Source organism: Apiospora kogelbergensis (genome assembly GCF_038363985.1).
Source record: "Apiospora kogelbergensis strain CBS 113332 chromosome Unknown utg000009l_segment0_segment0, whole genome shotgun sequence".
NCBI lineage: Eukaryota > Fungi > Ascomycota > Sordariomycetes > Amphisphaeriales > Apiosporaceae > Apiospora > Apiospora kogelbergensis.
The window spans coordinates 604,906-624,190 of NW_027117426.1; the positions used below are offsets into that span (position 1 = coordinate 604,906).

General features: G+C 56.9%; 9 protein-coding genes across 9 annotated transcripts; 3 read left to right on the plus strand and 6 right to left on the minus strand.

Moving 5' to 3' along the window:
• Positions 1 to 326: 326 nt before the first annotated feature.
• PG998_013250 (uncharacterized protein) lies at positions 327 to 1,698 on the minus strand (the record flags this gene model as incomplete). The annotated part of the gene is made up of 2 exons (XM_066880066.1): positions 327 to 1,332; positions 1,391 to 1,698. The coding sequence occupies 2 exons, from the start codon at positions 1,696 to 1,698 to the stop codon at positions 327 to 329; spliced, it is 1,314 nt and encodes a 437-aa protein (XP_066724205.1).
• A 686-nt stretch (positions 1,699 to 2,384) lies between these two features.
• Positions 2,385 to 3,521, minus strand: PG998_013251 (3'-5' exonuclease; the record flags this gene model as incomplete). The annotated part of the gene is made up of 1 exon (XM_066880067.1): positions 2,385 to 3,521. One exon carries the CDS (start codon positions 3,519 to 3,521, stop codon positions 2,385 to 2,387), a length of 1,137 nt encoding a protein of 378 aa, XP_066724206.1.
• A 363-nt stretch (positions 3,522 to 3,884) lies between these two features.
• On the minus strand, positions 3,885 to 4,747 carry PG998_013252 (GNAT family acetyltransferase; the record flags this gene model as incomplete). The annotated part of the gene is made up of 2 exons (XM_066880068.1): positions 3,885 to 4,457; positions 4,484 to 4,747. 2 exons carry the CDS (start codon positions 4,745 to 4,747, stop codon positions 3,885 to 3,887), a joined length of 837 nt encoding a protein of 278 aa, XP_066724207.1.
• Positions 4,748 to 5,321: 574 nt separating this feature from the next.
• On the minus strand, positions 5,322 to 6,758 carry PG998_013253 (uncharacterized protein; the record flags this gene model as incomplete). Its single annotated transcript, XM_066880069.1, has 5 exons — positions 5,322 to 5,602; positions 5,662 to 5,818; positions 5,898 to 6,449; positions 6,603 to 6,615; positions 6,709 to 6,758. 5 exons carry the CDS (start codon positions 6,756 to 6,758, stop codon positions 5,322 to 5,324), a joined length of 1,053 nt encoding a protein of 350 aa, XP_066724208.1.
• Positions 6,759 to 7,990: 1,232 nt separating this feature from the next.
• Positions 7,991 to 8,918, minus strand: PG998_013254 (uncharacterized protein; the record flags this gene model as incomplete). The annotated part of the gene is made up of 2 exons (XM_066880070.1): positions 7,991 to 8,440; positions 8,514 to 8,918. The coding sequence occupies 2 exons, from the start codon at positions 8,916 to 8,918 to the stop codon at positions 7,991 to 7,993; spliced, it is 855 nt and encodes a 284-aa protein (XP_066724209.1).
• Positions 8,919 to 9,672: 754 nt separating this feature from the next.
• Positions 9,673 to 9,990, plus strand: PG998_013255 (uncharacterized protein; the record flags this gene model as incomplete). Its single annotated transcript, XM_066880071.1, has 1 exon — positions 9,673 to 9,990. The coding sequence occupies one exon, from the start codon at positions 9,673 to 9,675 to the stop codon at positions 9,988 to 9,990; it is 318 nt and encodes a 105-aa protein (XP_066724210.1).
• Positions 9,991 to 10,647: 657 nt separating this feature from the next.
• On the plus strand, positions 10,648 to 12,022 carry PG998_013256 (uncharacterized protein; the record flags this gene model as incomplete). Its single annotated transcript, XM_066880072.1, has 2 exons — positions 10,648 to 11,369; positions 11,407 to 12,022. The coding sequence occupies 2 exons, from the start codon at positions 10,648 to 10,650 to the stop codon at positions 12,020 to 12,022; spliced, it is 1,338 nt and encodes a 445-aa protein (XP_066724211.1).
• A 96-nt stretch (positions 12,023 to 12,118) lies between these two features.
• PG998_013257 (uncharacterized protein) lies at positions 12,119 to 14,106 on the minus strand (the record flags this gene model as incomplete). Its single annotated transcript, XM_066880073.1, has 6 exons — positions 12,119 to 12,517; positions 12,583 to 13,105; positions 13,159 to 13,333; positions 13,392 to 13,417; positions 13,470 to 13,675; positions 13,744 to 14,106. Coding segments are annotated over 6 exons (1,692 nt in total), but the record flags the coding sequence as incomplete, so codon positions are not given.
• A 1,905-nt stretch (positions 14,107 to 16,011) lies between these two features.
• Positions 16,012 to 18,740, plus strand: PG998_013258 (glycoside hydrolase family 27 protein; the record flags this gene model as incomplete). Its single annotated transcript, XM_066880074.1, has 3 exons — positions 16,012 to 16,655; positions 17,244 to 17,539; positions 17,596 to 18,740. The coding sequence occupies 3 exons, from the start codon at positions 16,012 to 16,014 to the stop codon at positions 18,738 to 18,740; spliced, it is 2,085 nt and encodes a 694-aa protein (XP_066724213.1).
• Positions 18,741 to 19,285: the final 545 nt, after the last annotated feature.

Below are 19,285 nucleotides of genomic sequence, written 5' to 3' on the forward strand. Positions count from 1 at the left end.
CAGCTTTTAGCATCCACGCCTACTGCCACCCCATTCAGGAAGCCGGGCCAATGGGTACGTAAGGTACCGGATGGGCGAACAGCCACTCGTCGGAAGTTGGAAAGTGTTTTCAAGGTATGAGGCATAATGGGAGATGGTTTTTATGTGTAACACGAATTTCCATTGCCGCACGCAAAGGGTAACTGCCAGCATGATAAGATCGGCAGCCGTATGCGTGGGACGAACCACGCTTACCACACGTCGATTCACCAAGCTGCTAGTTTCTGTCTACAGCTTTATTGGGTATTCTCTCTGGAGGTCCTTCTGAGCCTCGAAGCCCAACAAAGCTACGCAGGGGCAGGTGGGATGTGTTTCCAAGGCACCCGGACCTCCCGGTCGACGAAGGGCACGTAGTCCAGTATCTGTCCTCTTTGAACAAACCCCGCCAGCCTAGCCACGATTCTGTCAGCGCTGATCCAGGGCTTGACGAACCGATCCCAGAACCAGTCCAGCCAAGTCGCCCAGGTGACCCCACGGATCTGTTCCCGGCCCATGGTGTGCAGCCGACTGGCCTCCGGGGTGCGGATCCGCTGGTAGCGGGCGAACGCGTCCGCGAGGACCGCCGTGCTCGGGTCCGGGTCGGCTTCCAGGACGCGGTGCAGCTCGTTGGCCAGCACGGCCGCCGAGCCGATGCCCGTGTTAACACCCAGCCCCGTGACGGACGTGGCCTTGTGCACCGCGTCTCCCGCGAGCACGACGCGCTCGTGGTGCCACCGGTCGCAGTAGCCTTCCTCCTGATCCACCATGGCCGCCGTGTTCTTCGCCGTGGCCGCCCATACGTCCCCGAACGAAACGCCGGGCGCGACCATGATGCTCGCCTGCTCCGCGGCGAAACGGTCCCGGTCTTCGGTCGTGTACCGCTTCGATTCGGCCCTGGGAGGGACAACGGGCCGCAGAACGGCAAAGTGGCCCCGGTCAACCCCTACCATGATCTGAGACACGAGTCCGGTGCTGCGCGACTGGTAGAAGGTGCCGGGCTCGAAGCCAGGGAATGGATGAAAGAAGCCGTAGAGGCCGTGGTAGGTCGCGGTCATGGGCCACGCGTCGGGCGGTGTCAGAGCTAGCTGCTGTTGCATGATCTGGCGCGTCTTGCTGTGGACGCCATCAACCCCGATGACGATAGAGCCCTCTTCGGTACTGCCATCTTTCAGATCGACTTTAACGCCCTTTTCATGCGTCTCTATGCCAGAGACAGCTGCGCCATTCTTCACCCGCGTCTCTTTACCGGGCAGAGACTCGTAGAGCAGGTCGATCAACTGTCCGCGGGAGAGTCCGGCCATAGGGTAGGTATGCCTGGTTGGTAGAAACTTCAATACGCAGGAGCTACCTCGGAGTTGGCGGGGTGACTCACTGTTCTCCCAACATGGACCACAATGGTGTTGACTTGATGACGCGGCCATTCCCGGTGAGTAGGTCTGTCATGATGTGGCTAACGGTAAATATCTCCTCGGCTTTCTCGTAGAGCCCAATCTGGTTCAGTAGCCTCAAAGTCTGCGGCCACAGAAGAACGCCGGCGCCTTGCCACCGGCGCACCGACTCGTGCTGTTCGAGTACGACGTAATCGATGCCGGCTCTGGAGAGGGCGTGTGCCAGGTACAAGCCCACAGGGCCAGCGCCGACGATGATGACACGGAAGCTGGACGGGCCCGTTTTGACCATGGTGCCTGGTGGGAGGTCGAGGGTCGCAATGGTTTGTTTGGCGAGAGACGGGCGTAAGCTAGAAGAGAAGAGTGCAGACTGGGCTGAGTGGCTTTGACCAGGGGAAGCGCAGGTTCCCAGGCAGCAGTGATTGCTGTTTCTTGTTTTATACGGAGGTCGCCGCCAAAAGTCTGGTCCCTCCTCCCTTGTCGCCAAGACGGGTATGTCAGCTGGCCTACCATACGCCAACTTTTGGCGGTGACCTCCGTAGATTACCTATGATTGATGGGATGCTTGGTTGTATTGCACACGGACCAGACCATTCTGCTGTGTTGGTACTACATACGGTAAATGCAGGCATCTTAGTCCCTTACTTCAGCTACAGGACGAGTTGTTAAAATTACACTGCATGATTGTACAAGGGGTTGCTGAAAGGCTTCAAAGCGACGCAATCCCCCTCCAGTGCCGCAATTGTAGCGGCTTTATAGTGACACGTGATGGTGGCTGTGAAAGTACAAATCTCGTAGTACGCGACCATGATGTAAAGGGCCTAGGTTATGAAACCAGCGTTGGCGGTTTCAATGAACGAGGAGCCGGAAGTCTTTTCGTGTTAAACTCTCATTTCGACTCTTCAACGGGGGGGAGTGTCGAAATATAAGTACGATCCTAATGAACCACATAGCGCTGACAGGATTACAGCCCAGGCCTCAAAAAGGTATGCCCTTATAATTTATGTCTCTTCTGGGTCTGGGTGGAGGAGAACTCTCTGCGTGGCTGCCGACCGGGGCCCTGTATGCGTGACTGCCGACCGGGGCTTTGTATTCATTCAACGGCACCCAATCAAGCGGATCTTCCCACGGGCTCCTGATCTTGTCTATCGAATGGGGGTCGAAATCTTTCTGCTGCGACTCCAAGACGCGAGCCTGGGTCGCTTTTTGGAGCTTCAGTCTCCAAGCTTGGGACAGCGAGCCCCAATGCTTCTTCCGCAGCCGCGGGAGATAGTAGACGTCGCCGACGCAGTAGGAGAGGATGGCGGGGTCTAGCGGGCGCGCGTTGAAGACATCGAATGAGCCCCCTGTCGCCGGGTTGAACATTGCCTTGCCCGCCGTCTTGCAGCGGTCCCACTGGGCCCTCTCTGCCCTGGACAGAATACCCCTCCAACCCATGCTCTTGGCCAGCCCGTTGATGATGTTGCGCTGGCCGTCGGGCCGCGTGGCGTTCTCCATCAGCTGGAGGTCCTCGACGTTCCGCAGCCCGACACCGTAGTGATGGAACAGCGCGTCAGAGTCGTTGCGCACGTCGAAGAATGCCTTGCAGTACTCTTTGGACTCGAGAATGCCCCGGATGCTGAGGCCGCTGTCGCCCGGGCCCTGCGTGTCAAAGGCCGCGGCTTGCAGCATGAAGACGTCGAGGACGAAAATCTGGCGCGCGGTGGGACAGTAGATGATGAGGAGCGAGACGGTGCCGTATCGCGAGAGATCCACGCCCTCGAGATCGACGTAGAGGCAGTCGTCGCGGGTCACGGCCGACAGGCGACCCACGACGTCCGACACCCCGGCGGGCGTGTCGACGAAGAAGGCCTTGACACCATTGGTTGTCATTGGCATCTTTATAGGTAACAGTTCGCGACGAGCGGGAGGGGTCTTGGTCTCGCCGACGACCGGCCTCGCCGTTTTCAGGGAGGCGGCAGCGGCGGCGACAACAGGCGCTGCTGCCGCTGTTGCTGTGACGGCGTCAGTGCCGAGAAGTCTGCGACTGGGTGCAGCGCGCTCTCGCAAAACATGGCCCAAGATCCGCCGCGCAGAGCTGCGCGCCCCGAAAGCGGCTTTCCCAACTACATTCATCGATGTCGATTTGATGGCGCAAACATTGCAGTCGTGACTGGGAGTCGTGACTGTTGGCGCCGTGATTGATGATAATATTCTCAAGTTGAGAAAATGCTGGCGGCACAGGCTACAATCAGTTCCCCACCGGGTTCTCACCATAAGTGGGGTGGGGGCAAACTGTTGGCTGCCCCTAAACATCGGATGCAAACCTCAACCACAACGATGCGCATACACATAACTAACTGGGCTGATTGCTGATGCCAAGGGTCCGTCCGCTCGATGCGAGCAGCCTTATGAACTAATCCGACATGTCGAGATCCCCTGAATCAAAGTACAGTCAACACATATTAACACTTCCACTCCTGTTTGACGACTGCTCGTCTACACAGCTCCACCCATTTCCGACCACGATGGTGACCAGAACCCCCTACCCTCACCTCCCCCAGCCTGACGAACCATATACCGAAGCGTATACTCTCCCCAACCCCCATCGTCACCCTCCCTCCTCCCCACCGCCCACTCATCCAAATCGATCGTCAACCTCTCCACCTCCACGAACCCCTTCCCCTCGAACATCCTCCATCCCGCCTCCGAGGCGTGGACCCAGCAGAACACCCCGTTCCGGTCCGCCTGCTCCGTCCCCCACCGCACCAGCCGCGACCCGACCCCGCGCCCCTGCGCCGCCGGGTCCACGGCCGCGGCGATGATGTACATGCAGCGCGTGCCCTCGGGCATGACCTTCTTCTGGAACGCGGCGAGGTGCTCGCTCGTCATCGTCTCGAACCGCTCGATGCGGGAAGCGGCCTCCTCGTCGGGCGCAGCGACCTGCTGCTGCTCCTGATCCTGCCGCTGTTCCGCCGCCGGGTCTGATGCTGCTGCTGCTTGTCCGTCCTGATCCGGGCCCCTTGCGACGACCAGCGACTCCTCTTCGTCATCCGCAGAAGGCAGCGCCAGCTCCGCGCCGCGGACCCCCAGCAGACCCACCCCGCGATGCGGCCGGCGCCGTCACCGTCACCGTCGCCATGGCGCTCGACCGCCTTGAGGACGACGCAGCGCGACGGCGGCAGGCCGATCCACATGCGCAGCCCCGCTGCCATGCCGTGCTCGAAGGCGCCGGGCTTCTGGCCCTGCGCTTTCATCTGGGTGTTGGCGTCGCGCGCGAAGGCGCGGGCCGAGATGGCGGCGAGCTGGGGGATGTCGGCCGGCTGGGCCGGGTAGAGGGTAAACCGCGGGCTGCTGGACATTTTCGTGTTCAGTCCAGGGTGAGAGGGAAGCTAGAGTGAAGCATTGGCGTTGGGTTGTTCTGGATGGGGGCTCTGGGTCGTCCTGATATATAATGATGGGCTTGAGACTAATTCGCAGCAGGCGTGGCGACTTGGGGATGCTCAATGATGCGGGGGTTTCCAATTGGGCACACGAGAACTGCATCGCCGGATGAGTCATGGCGCCGAAAGACATTACCTGCAGGTCAGTAGATCTCTCTAAGTAAAGTAAGCCAGGTACAAGAAACCAGATCTTACTGCAAGGGACACTTGATCACATGTGGGGTTCACTGTATGAGACACAACGGACTTTGGTCAGGAAAAGAGAAAGCACTCTCCAATTTTGCCTTTTGGTATATCCCCTAAATCCCGAGACCCCTTTATTCCTGATCACAACGAAATCCAATAACGCCGACCGTTGGTATAAGATGGTAGCCCCCGCACAGAGAGCAAACTATGTAGTACAACCGCATTGCATCAGCTATTTCGGGGCGTCAGTGACCACTGGCGTCCCGCGTGGTATCTCAGTCATCAATCAACACAACCCGTCCCTCCCTTACCTATCCCCATACCCCACCTGAGCATAGTCGGCAGGGTTGTACGGATAGTGACTGGGGTGCTTCACGCGCAGCGGCGCCGGCGTGTGCTCCTCGCGCGTCTCGGAATGCGTGGACAGCTCGTTGGTGAACCCTTTGTTGTCAAGTCCTGGCGACGCAACGCCGATGCTGCCCCCGCCCTCCGAGGACATCGAAGTGGGCCGCGACTGCTGCAGGCCGGGGCTGGGCTGGCTTGCGACCAGCGCCAGTTGCCGTTCGGATCGGGCGACGATTTGTAGGACTGGTCGGATTTGGTGGAGCTCTGCGCAAAACCCGGCGAGGGTTGGCCGGGCTGCAAACTTGACGCGGGTGGCGGATAGTCGCCCGGCAGCTCCATGACGACGGCGGGCGGCGCGTTCGAGTACGGAAGTTCCGAGTAGCGCTGGTGGTTGGCTTTCTGGCCCGCCTGGTACGCAGGGGCCTGCGAGCCGGACGTGCCCGGTCTGCTACCGTATGGCTGCGGCTGCATAGTCAACGGGCGCGGAACTGTGTAAGGAATGCCAGGCGATCCTAGCGGGGGCGAATTCGGCGCAGACCCTGCGCCCGCACCGGGGTATTGTAGAGGTCGTCGATCTATCGTTCGGGTTGACTGTGCGCAACTTGCCGTCCTCTATCATGGCCGACAAAACACCGGCATCGAGCAGCTCGGCCTTCTTGATGATGCGATTGACCATCTCCTTGCTGGCCGCCTTGAGCTGGGCTTTGACGAAGCTAACCATAGCGAAGTTACATTTTATCTCGATATCCTCGTGCAAGTAGAGTCCGTCTTTCGGTGCGCCCAATGCCGCCAGTCCCATCTCTTGCGGCCCGGGCGCTTCGACGCCAGGCTGGTTGCCCGCGATCCGGTACTTGTTGCGCAGGTCTACGTTGGCTGGACTACCGACGTAGATGTGTGACTGGAGGCCCCAGGGCATGTCGTGGAAGCAGCCATTGAAGCTGATGGTGCCGGAGCCTAGCTTTCCGAGGCCGGGGATATATTGGATGCGCTCGGTAATCTCGTACCAGGTCGAGTAGTATTCGTCGGAAGGCGCATCTCGGGGTGCTTTGATGGGTTTGAAGCCGGTGACGAGTGGGTTCAACTCAATGACCTGTGAACTGCTATGTTAGCTATGGTCTGCGGTTTTGCCGATTAGTAAGGACAAGGGGCTGGACTTATCTTTGTGAGCATGGAGGATATCAATCGCGAGAGCCTGGGGAAGTTAGAATCGCAAGAATCCGTCTAAGGAAGCTATGCTACGTACGCGCGGGATGAATCTGTCGCGGACGTCAGTTAGAAAAAACGGACCCATGCTCGAGGAAGGAAGATGGGGTGGGCGCAACTCCGCCGAGACCCTGGAAACCACATACCCTGGTATTGGCGTTATGATGGTGAAGACCTCCTTCTTTTTCAGCACCATCGTGTCAGGCGTTGGTCGTACGAACTTGGGCGCGACAATAGCGATTAGGAAATGCGTTTGGAGACCGTAAGCTCGATCAGAAACAGCAGCAACAGCTTATTTGGAAAAAAGAAGAATCAATCAAACCCAAGCAAGCAAACGAAACGGGCTGTCAGTCAGCCAGGCTTTCGCTGCCCAGCCCCCCAAGCCCCCGGATTGAGACATTGCCGTTGATCGCCTGTGATTTGGGGGGTCCTAGGGGCGATGGGGGGGGTAGGGGAGACCTGCAGTCAAGGTGACGTGGGTGCGTAGACCAGCGTCAGCACCGGGAGAGGGCAAGCGGCGAGGCTAAAAGCAGTCCGATCCTCTGGCTAAGGCTAAAGTGGCCCAATAGATTAAAATGGACACGCGCCTTTCATGCAAGCGTTACGTCCCTCCTGCCAGCCAGCCTAGCTGCCTCCCCTTGAAAACAAATATGTTTACCTCTAGCACGCTTATGTGCTTAGGCTGTGCATCGTTGGGCCAGAGACTAGGCCAGCCCGTCGTTCAGTCAATTGGCGACAGTCAGCGCCTTGCCGCATCGTTGCAAACAGATCTGTCTCGAGTGGACGTTTCATTGCACACATGGCGGAACGGGCTTTCGCCGGTGCGTCACTAGCCACTCCGCCAAGAGGGTAAGATAGCTTGGAAGGAATGTGCGCTCGACCGCACTGCCAAGTCTTACACCCTGTTTCCCATTGGCAATGGGTTGGAGATGCATGCATGTCCGGTGTTGGTGATAGGGGGATATTTCCCGGACGTCGCGCAGAGGTCAGCCTGCCTGTCAGATGCATGTATGAGGGTCGCATTCTTGCAAAAAGACCCGACTGAGTGTGGTACGGGGAGGTGTCGTTTCTTTCTTACGTAGGTGTGGCATCGGTTGGTCGGCATCGCGCGCGCTAAAACGAAGGAAATCCGTCCTCCCGGGACGTCGATCCTATTAATAGCCCCAGGTAGGGCATGTTAGCCCCTCGCTCACGAATCGCGACATCGCCTTGTTCATCCCATCAGTTCATTCGTGATGATGTCTGCTTCTAAGTAGTAGGAAGCTAAACGCGACGTCTCCCGTAGTTGTTCCTCCATTCCCTGCCAAGTTATTCTCCCTCTAAAACATTAGGCCACTGACTGTACGTCTTGAAGCGACTTTCCACATTTGTACGTCAGGAGATGCAAGCCGCTACTAATTTAGTAACACGGGCAGTACCCTTCTGCGCTTACTCCCGCCGTTCCTCCACGACCAGCTGCCCCGCGGGCGTAACCGTAGCTCGGTCCAGCGACCGCGAAACGGCGCCCAGCACGACCTTGAGCACGCCGTCGGCCGACAGGACGCCCGGCCGGCCGGCGTTCCAGGTGACCGTGTCGACCATGTCGCGCGTGCCCTCGGTCTTGTACATGTCGTCGTCGGCGCGGAGGCCCGCGCTCACGGCGGGGTCTCTGCCCACCTGGAACAGCTGCACCCCGGCCTGGTACGCGGGCGCGCGCAGCCGGTCGAGCTCGCGCGCCGCCGCCGCCAGCGTCTCGTAGATGGCGTCCTCGCGGTGGCCCGCCGTCACCACGATCAGGTTCATCGGGCGCTTGCAGCGGCGGTTGCGGTGGAGCGGCGTCAGGAAGCTGTACTCTTTGATGTACTTGTCGAGTAGGATCTCCTTCAAGCGGGCGCCCAACTATCATGATATTCCCATCGTTAGCATCATCGCTTTTGTTTGAAAGATTGGAGGGAATATCAAAGATACGTACCTTGCAACGTCCCTGCGGCTTGACCTGGTGGAAGATCCCAGCCACGTTGTCGCTTTGCAGAGGCGAGCCGACTGCGATGCCGATGTTGCGGTAGCCGCTTTTCTCGACAGAGGAGAAGAACGAGTGGCCACGGGGTCGGTGGTTCAAGAAATAGAGGTCGATGCCGTTGTGGTCGCGCTCGCAGCAGATGGGCACGACGGCGCAGATCAGGGCGATGACCTCGTGCCAGTGCGGCTTCATCGACTCCGAGTCGTCGATCAGGAAGACGATGTCGAAGACCTCGAGGAAGGCGAAGGGGTCCTTGTCGTTGTCAACGTGGGCTTTGGTGAGCTCTGGTATCTCCGGCATTCCCTCCTCCAAAGGGTAGGGTAGCTCGGAAGATCCAGGTCCAGCCTGAGACTCCATTGTCATGGGTGAGTGCGCGTTTAAAGAGAAGGAGGTATTGACTGCGCAGGTCTCGGTCAAGTGAGGTGCTGGGTGACTTTTCAATTGTGGGTGTGTTGGTTCTATGTCTAAGAGGCAACTGCCAGTTGAGCTCAAATATGACAGCTTGAATTTTCTTTGTCACGTATTCTTGGGATAGAGGCGGACCAGCCACGTACAATAATCGAATTCTCAACTGTCATTTATGAGTTGGGTAGTGGTTTGTCAGTAGAGAGGTACGCGCGCGGTTACTGTTCCCAGATGCTACATTCACCACTCTGATAAAGTGTACGTTGTTTCCACTACTCGTTTGCCAAGAAAGGACCCAACATCAATTCAAGCAAACACAAAGATCCTATTCCAAGAAATTCTGGAATAAGCTGAAATTCTGTCATGGAGCATAATCTCGCCATCCCGTGCCTCGACCATCCAATATATTAGTGGCTTGTAGGTCTTGCAGACGATGTTAATAGCTACCTTCGCAGCTGTCTCTTCTCCTTTCCATCTTTTGGGGGTCCCATTGGTAAAACTACAGAAATGTAGAATGATGAAGTTAAAGGAAAAAATAAAAGACCGATGATTGAGCTAAAGAAAGGGGTTTCCATAGAAGTCAGACTCGGCATGATTGATGACCCGACTTAGGTGGATGCACCGCGACCGTTTTACACCACCCCGCGTATTTCAAACAGTTTTCTACTCACAAACCTGTAGACTCAGTTACCTTTCTTCACTAACAATGCTATCTCGCTCCAAGATGTTGCCCCATATCAGCAGGACAGCAACTCTCCCACTACGGCGCCTGCACCCACACCGCAATACGCAGCAGCAGCATGCGGCATTCTCCTCGACAAGACGTTTGACCAAAAAAACGAATCGCAACACCCAAGACGAAGAGCCCCAAATCCCAGCATTCAAGGTCAGCGACATCGTGTCGACAAGACGTGGTCGGGTAGTGTTCTACAGTGCGGTAGCGATTCTGGCGACGATGGAAAGCCTGACGTGGCTAAAATTTGCGCCCAAGGCATTTTCCAAGAAGGAAGAGGGCCAGCAGTGAACTGTTATTATAGGTTGCCTAGGTAAACGATGCTGACCTCGTCGCTGGAGCTGAGATTATTCTGGTAGAGGCTAACGTGAGAATAGTATATTAGGATGGAACAATATTTAAGCTTTATAGTTTAAGCTAGGGATACGAGTCTGGCTAAGGTTCCTGCCGCCTATCCACACTGATGCTGTAGGGATACATTGTAGGACTAGCCATATAGCGCACTAGCGCAACTATTGGTATCAGAAGCGGTGTACCCTTGCTCTGGATCCTGTGCAGTATAGAGTTTGAAATTCCGCGGTTGATTTAATCCGGGCCCCTAGGAGGCCGACGACGAGAAGCTGGACGCGCACAATATATATTTACTGTTGTGGAATCACTCACATGCCGGTGTCCCTGCCGAAAGTCAAAGTATCCCCTTCCGAGGAAACCGTTATCGCATGACCGTGTAAACCATGTCGTCGGGGTTCTTTACAATCCCGCTCGGCCGACATTTCCCTTCCCTGCCAAGGTCAGCCAGCTTAGCCCTTGTTCGACGAAATCTTGCTTTAGATACATATATCACCACTAGTTTCCCTACCCAGTCGAGAATCTCCCAATACGACGATATGTCGACTATACAGTCTAGTCTCAGCGACAGCCTATAACCCAAACTTCGTTGCTCTGATCATGGCGGAAAAACACACCAAACACCAAGTCGTCATCGTTGGCGGCGGCATCACCGGCCTCACACTCGCCCTGTGTCTCCAGCACCTGAAAGTCGACTACGTACTGCTCGAAGCGTATGGAAGCATTGCACCTGACGTGGGCGCGAGCATCCTGCTGTTCCCGCACGGCCAGCGGATTCTGGACCAGCTCGGCATCCTCGACAAACTGCAATCGGCGGGGCTGCCACAGGGCATCCTTGACTACCGCGACGGCGTGACGGGGCAGAGCCTGAGGCGGAGCAACTTCGGCGACATCTTCCGGCGCCGGCACGGATACAGCCTGCTCTGGTCGTCGCGCCATCGGATCCTGCGCGCGCTGCACGAAGCCGTGGCCGAGCCGCAGCAACGGCTCCTGGTCAACAAGCGGGTGACCCGCATCGACTCGTTGCCCGAGGGCGTGCTCGTGCACACGGACGACGGCTCTGCGTACGAGGCGCAGATCGTCGTCGGCTGCGACGGCGTGCACAGCACCGTCCGGAAGGAGATGTGGAGGCACGCCGACCTGACCGATCCGCAGTGCGTCCCCGAAGCGGACAGGGGGGATGTCGGGTGCGAATACGGCTGCTTCTTCGCCGCCAGCAAGTGCACGCCGGTCGTCACGGAAACCGTCGAGCCCGGCGCGGGCGCTTTGATTTCGTTGCAGGACGGCCAGGTCGTCCTCGGTCGCGGGCTCGACGACGAGATGTATTTCTTTTGTACGTGGACACTGCCCACCTCGCAGCAGAAATGCTCCATCGACGACATCCCCCCGTTTCACCAAGGAGGACAAAGAACGAGTGCTGGATCGTTTTCGCGATGTCGTCTTCGGTGACAACGGCGTCCGTATGCAAGAGTTGTTCGACAATCTCATTCGCAGCGGCGTCACGGCCCTTCCCCACTACACCCTCCGCAAGTGGTCCTCCGGCCGTATCATCGCTATTGGCGATGCAGTACACAAGTTCAATCCGGTCGCCGGCCAGGGTGGCAACAGCTGTATTGACTCCTGTGCATTGCTCGTCAATGCCCTACAAGAGCATCTTGGAACAGACTTGGCAAACATGCCGTCGTGGCCACTCCCCAGTCTGAGCCAGGCGTTTGAGGATGTTGAGAATGCCTCAGTCGGGAAAGTAACGACTCTGGTGGAAGAGAGCCAGAATATGATCCGTTTGCTGTCATGGCGCCGATGGTACGACAAGATCATGTATAGATACATCGTACCCTATCTACCAGCATATTTCCTACTGCAGCCGCATAGCGCCGCTATTGTCACTGGGGTCCGGCTGAGAGGCCCTTCAAGCAGCCCGAGGCCAAGCACGATTGGTTATATGACGAGGAAAGAGTCCCTAGGAAACCAATGAGTCTATAAGAGAATATAAATCTAGAAATTATATTACTTAACTTGTTATTTAGTAGCTGTATATACAATGTATTAGATACCTCAAATCCCCTAGAAACTAAACCGTCGTCTCGATATGCTGCAATCCCGCCTGCTTCTGGCTGTGCATCGCCACGTCCGCCAGCGCGGGCTTGAGCATCGCGGCCTTCTCGCGGGAGAACTCGCGGGCGCCGGCGCCGTGCTCGAACAGGAGGTCGAGTTCCGAGTAGGTGAGGCCGTACGACTCGGGCAGGCGGAACCAGGTCCAGATCAGAAAGACGAAGGCGACGCCGGCCCACAGGAACCCGCCCTTGGCGCCCCAGTTCCAGTCGTTCTTGCCCACCATCTTGGGCATGACCGTGTTGTTGACAAAGACGGCCGAGTTGTAGCTGGCCCGCGCCAGCGCCACCGTCTTGATGCGGAGCCGCGTGCTGGGAATCTCGGCTGCAATGCAGTAGCAGATGGGACCGAGAGTTAACTATTCAAGATGTCGGGTCAGTAGAACGTCGTTTAGGAATACGAAGCACCAGAGGGCGGGCTTACCTGGAAGGCGAAGAGCATGATAATGAGCAAGGCGCCAACTGCCCAGCTTGCGTCTCTGTTGGAGCCGGGGGCAAGCCCGAGACACCCGACGATAGTCAAGACAACAACGATAACAGAAAGACCGGTCAGATATAGGGTTCGGCGGCCAAAGCGTGCGATGGTGTACCAGGCGATGATGCATCCAATGAGACCAATGGAATTCTGGACCACGCCGAGGTCGAAGGCGTGGGCGGGATCCAAGCCAGCGTTTTGCATGAACTGAATGCCGTAGCCCATAAACGGAACACCGCAGAAGGCTTGGGTGATGAAGGCCATGGCGGACACCTCGGTGCGTCGGAAGTCACTGCCCTTGAAGAGGTGCCAGTAGTTGGTTCCCGAGCTCATCTCCTCCTCGAACTTGTTGGTAACGATCATCATCTCGACATGGGCGTCGAGGTCGAATTCGATATCGGGCTGGGGAGTCATCAGCTTCTGGACGGAGCGCTTGGCTTCGTCGATGCGGCCATGTCGAACCAACCACCACCTAATTTCATGTTAGCATCTGACGAGCATGAGATATTTGGTGCTAGTACATACGGTGACTCAGGGCAGAGTAACGTAGTGACAATGATGGGAATAGGCCAGATCCATTGCAGGGCGAAGGGGATCTTGTAGCCCCATTCGCTCTGGATGTTGAACAGTCCCCGTAGAATACCAGTGGAAAGAAGGCCTCCTATCACCCAGCACATGTTTACCCAAGACGTCATGTATGCTGATTCGGACTAGTCAGTAAGGGATTATGGGTCATATGTCGAATATCGATAGCATACCTCGAAGATGTGTTGGGCAAAGATCACTGAGCAGGTTAGCTGGGGAGAACTATAGTGGAATCAAAGGGGACGTCGTACGCAGCGTAAGATATACTAAGGGTCTGGAAGATGCCCCAAGGCAAGCCTTGAATCATGCCACCTGCAAGGAACATCTCCAACCCCGTCGAGAAGAAAGGGATGAAAATGGCCGCAATCATGAAGAGCATGGTGGCGACCATAGTCTTCTTGTAGCCAAGCCACTCGGAAATATATCCATTGATGATGAGGCCAATGATGCAACCGACCTATGGAGGGGGCGAGTCAATATGGGGAGGTCACAGCGGTAAAGAACGGATCTGTCGATATAGCCTACCTGAGTACCGTTCAAGATGATGGTCTGCCACCGAGACGACACAAGCTTGCCCCCGTCGGTCGGGTCGAACTCGTCACCGAACTTGTTCTTGAAGGCCGGGAATGGGAAGAAGTTGTTCATGAGAGAGGTGTCGTAACCCTCCATGATGACGGAGAGGGAGATGACGAAGCTGAAGACGATGGCCTTCCACCAGAACCGGAAGCTCTGGCGGAGGGTCATCTTGTGCTCGTTGTCGATGGCGACATTGGTGTCCCTGGCGGCGGCATTGTGCTCGCTGGTGGTAGTACCGACCTTCTCGGCCCATTGGCCCTCTTTGGCTTGAGCATCGATGGTGGCCATGGTGGAGGAAGAAGCGAGACCACTTCTATGATGTGAACAAACAACGAAGCGACATATCTTCAATCACCGGGTACGACGCGTAAAAGTGGCAGGACCATCTTAATATATATGGCAGCAGCTTGACATCCTCTTAACCTGGCCACTGAGCTGAGCCGAATCAAACCCCACAAGGGCTTGGCAGGAAATGATGGAGAACAGAGCAGAGACTGTACTCTAGTATGGACGTTGACCTAGTCTTTCACTAGAAGCAGATTCAGCAAGCCATGCGGTGTGCGGGGAGACGCTAGCTCGTACCGGTGCTTGCCGCTGCCCCATGGAGAAATGGTCGTATGCGGAGGAGAATCCAGCCAGTCAGCGGTTGCTTCTAATGTTGACATCTCGTAGTTGGGGTCACCCAGTAGACGGAGGACATTGAACCTGGGGAAGTATCAGGCGAGAACAGGGACGCTTGGGGGTGGAAAGCGGCCATGTGATGATTGTAAGACCCATCATGCTGGTGCCATCAATTTGCAAACAGACGCTCGTCGAGTTTTCCGCCTGTAGTCCGCCGCTAGCTGTCTAGGGGGGTAGCGCAGTGCTTGGACGGGGGTGACTGCCTGATCGGGTCAGGGTTTTGACAGCGATTCGTCGCTGAGCCCATTGCAACGCGAGTCAGAATTCCCCGTCCCATGCCTGATCAAAAGCGCCCAGAGAGTTTTCCGCCGCTTGTCGGCATTCCATGCATACTCTCATCTTCTCTGCTGTCTGGGGCTCGACATCGGTGAGCCATTTGACACCCGAGATCCTGTTGCATCGTTGGAATATTATGGTGGCCATCATCGCGCTGTCCACTCGTATTTCCCCACAACCCCGCGTTACCGTGCCCCTGTTGCTAACAGCCTCAGGTGTGTATGTGTGGAGGTGGGTCAGCAGTCCAGTCAATCCAGTCTCCCGTGAAGGCTTTCAACATGCGCAAGCCGTCTGCATGTGTCGCTTGCCGGTAAGTGGTTCCGTAGAGTCGGGCGGTTTGTCGGAGACAGAGATGCGAGGCTAACCGAAAATCCAAGGGCTCGCCGGCGCAAGTGCAAATTTGCCAGTGAAGTCGATGGCACGACATGCGAGTATTGCCTATCGCGCGGGCTGCCATGCACACAAGGGCCGCCCGAGGGGGGCTACTATGCCCAACGTGAAATAAAGATCCAGATGTCAGGGGTAATGAAATCTAGGCCTGCATCTGCCCCGAACGCGAACGTGGCGACTGTTGCTGAACTCCCACCTATGCCTTTGAGGTTGGAGTTAGTGAAGCTATATTTCGACTTCATACATGACCAGTTTCATTCACTCTACCATAGGCCCACCCTGATGGATGATGTGGCTCATGACAGAGTCCCATCCATTGTTCTCTTGGCCATCTTTGCTCTCTCTTCTAGGTTTTCCGTCAATGAAGCCTTCGCGGGATGCGACCCGAGAGAAAGAGGCGAGCGCTTCCGTCTCCGCTGCGAGAGTCTTCTGAATATTCGAGATATAGGAATCGCCAACATTCAGACCTTGATTCTTTTGGCAGCATATGCCGCAGCCAACGGAGATACAGGGGTTGAAAACCTGTACTACGGCTTGGCTGGTCGCATGGCTTTGACACTGAATCTCCCCGAGATGCCTGCCACGACGCTGCTAGAGCGTGAGCTTAATCTCCGAGGTAAGATCGAGAGGGTATTAAGTGTGTCGAGAATTAGCTGACAAAGACTAATAATATTCGTCAATAGTGTGGTGGACTCTGTGTATGGTTGATGTCTGGTCCTCTACAGCGGTAAAGCTACCAAAAATCATGCCTTCAAATCAAAGGCACCCGCTCCCGATGGACGAACTTTCGTTTTTGTCAATGAGCCCCGATGACCAGGTTTTCGTTCATAACTCTCCCCCACAGGTCTTGGAGCCCCGTTACTCGCAGAGATGGTGAAGCTCAATCTGGTACTAGCCAAGGTCATCGAGTTCAACAGCCGCTGCGTCGCCGAACGGCTCGACGGCATCACGTTGGAATTGGGCGTGCGCGCATTGGCCTTTGAGCTGGACGGCTGGCTCGCAAGCCTGCCGCCGCACATGACGGACACACCTGAGAACTTCCATGCCTTCTCGGAGCTGGGGCTGGGACGCATGTTCGCAGCGGTGCATCTCGGCTACTATCATTACGGGCAGCTGCTCAACTACCAGTTCCTCGGCGCCGACGCGGCCGACCCTTCGACGCCGTTCCACCAGCACGCCGAGCAGTGCAAGGAGCACGCCGCCCGTCTCTGCGAGCTCGTGTACCGGTCGTTTGCCACGCCCGGTAGCGACGTGAAGTACTCGGCCGTCTCGCACATCCTGGTGATCAGTTCCACGGTTCAGATCCACACGCTGCTGTTCTCGGGCGATGAGAACCAGATCCGCCTCGCAAAGTCCCGTCTTGAGCGGAACTTCGAGATCCTACTCCAGCTCCGAACGTATTGGTCTAGCGTGGACAGTGCCATGAACCGGCTGCAGGCCTTTCACCAGACCTGTCTGAAAAGCCGAGAAACGAGCTTTGTACTGGACCGCTGGTTGCTGCGCTTTCTTGTAGAGTTTGCTGCACACATGGAGTCTGAGCCAAGGGACAGTGATACAGATTACGAGGCTCTGTTGTCGCTGTCCAGGGAATGAATGACACATGGAGGCTGTCAAATATGCGGGGAACTTGGGGTTTCCTGTCTAGCCTGTCATTTTGGGGCCCCCTCAGTGCTCATGCAGGGCGGACTCCACCAATTTAGCGGCGGGAAACAGTGACCTGGCGGCGGCTTTCACTGACCCGTCCCCTAAAGCAAGTTGCAGTCGGAATCAACCCTCATGTCCTTTCTCATGCATATGCTCTCCATAACATTAGGTACACACATTTGACCGCAAAAACAACTCCACCATGCATCAAGTCGTCGTTATAATAAGCTTGCTCCTGCGGCTCTCAACATCTCGAAGCTGGCTAACATCATCTGGCTAACTGCTCATCATTCGAAATGACTATGGGTTCGTCAACGAAAAGAACAGCGGTGCTAGCCACCGCATTCATTGGCGGGGTTGCAGCTATCAACAACGGGCTAGCGATAACACCCCCGATGGGCTGGGTGAGACCTCTCCTCTCGCAGTGCATATTAACTCATATACATCAGAGCTAACAGAGATCTCGGAACTTTGAAGAACAACTGGAATGCTTTCGGTTGTGACGTTTCCGAATCCCTGCTCCTCAGTACCTCAGAGCAGCTCGTCAGCTTGGGGCTCCGCGATCTGGGGTATCAGTATGTCGTCTTGGACGACTGCTGGCAGAAGGAGAGCGGGCGCGACCAGCACGGCAAGCTGCAGCCGGAACCCAAAAAGTTTCCCAATGGACTCAAGTCGATATCGGACCGTCTGCACGAACAGGGGCTCAAGTTCGGCATGTACTCGAGTGCCGGCGAGATGACCTGTGCGAGATACGGTATGTCACTGGAGCTTAATTCCCATCGTGCCTTGACTAACCGCTGTCCATCTCAGCCGGATCGCTCGATCACGAGATCGACGACGCCGAGAGCTTCGCATCTTGGGGCGTCGACATGCTGAAGTACGATAGCTGTTACCACATGGGCCGGATCGGCACCCCGCTCATCTCCTTCAACCGGTTCAAGACCATGTCGGACGCCCTGCAGAAGACGGGGCGGAACGTCCTCCTCAACCTGTGCAACTGGGGCGAGGACTTCGTGCACACCTGGGGCATGAGCATCGCGAACTCGTGGCGGATGTCGGGCGACATCTACGACTCCTTCACGCGGCCGGACGACCTGTGCGGCTGCGACCCGACCGTCATCTCGGACCCGTTCTGCATCGCACCCGGGACGCACTGCTCCGTGCTCTTCATCCTGAACAAGATCGCGCCCATCGCGGACCGCAGCATCCCCGGCAGCTTCGCCGACATGGACATGCTGGAGGTCGGGCAGGGCGGCATGACGGACGAGGAGTACAAGGCGCACTTCGCGCTGTGGGCCGCGCTCAAGTCGCCCCTGTTCCTCGGCAACGACGTGCGCGCCATGTCGGCCTCTTCGTACTCCATCGTCAACAACCCGGCCATCCTCGCCCTCAGCCAGGACCCGCACGGCCGCGCCCTGACGCGCGTGCGCCGCGACGCCGGGCCCGACGTCGCCAAGGACCAGTGGGGCGTCGGCGAGACCCACGTCTGGAGCGGCTACCTCGACAACGGCGACGAGGCCGTCGTCTTCCTCAACGCCGGCGCCGCCGACCTCGACGACATGTCTTGTTCCCTGGCCGAGATCTTCACGGCTTTCGGCCCGGGCGGCTCCGCGCCCCACGTCCAGCACGACTGGGCCGTGTACGACCTGTGGGCGCATCGCATGTCCGAAGCCACGGCAGCGGGTATCATCGCCGCCGCCACGGCGGAGGAGCGCGCCGCCCTGCTGAAGAAGGCGGACTGGTTCAATGCGACGGAGACGTCGTACGCCGAGGGGCTTCGCAACGGCGACCCCCGCTTGTTCGGGGAGAAGATCGGCGTCGTGGAGGCGGGCGGCGTGCTCAGGGCGCCCGTCAAGAGCCACGCGGCGCGCGTCTTCCGGCTGCGGCGGATCGCGAAGGACGGCGAGACGTTCAAGGGCAAGAGCATCGATCGGGTGGCTAGGGATGAGTTGTAGGGGAACCCAGCTTGGTGCTGGAGGTAGACCACCGTACGTACAGTAGGTAGCACGATGAAAGGCATGCGACTATGCTATTTCTGTCGCAAAAGCGCTTTCAACTACGAGGGAGAAATATGAATTGTATCAACAAGTTATAGAGTAAGATTGTCCAGTACAATCTGTTTTCTTTCGACATACAGTCGCCGTCGTTGGGGTCTTTGAGTATGCCGTCGTTGCATCTGCCCGCCCTGTAATTGCGGGGAAGCTCCGACAGTGCAAAGAGTTGATCAATCCACTGTCGCCAACCAACAACTCTCATTACACTTGCTCGGGCGTTGATCATCACTACCAGCCTCTACTTTAAGTGCGAACTCATATCACCCATCGCGCGAATTCCGCCTCCATGCATAGTTTTACTGATTCCCCCACAGTTACGCCATTGGTAAAGCGCGAGTAAATAGTCGGGCGATAAAGCCAACCGGTGATTACAAGCTCTTTTTCCCGGCGTGACTCAAAGATCTCATTCGCCTTCGTAGTTCCAGAGTCTCCAACGGCACATAAGA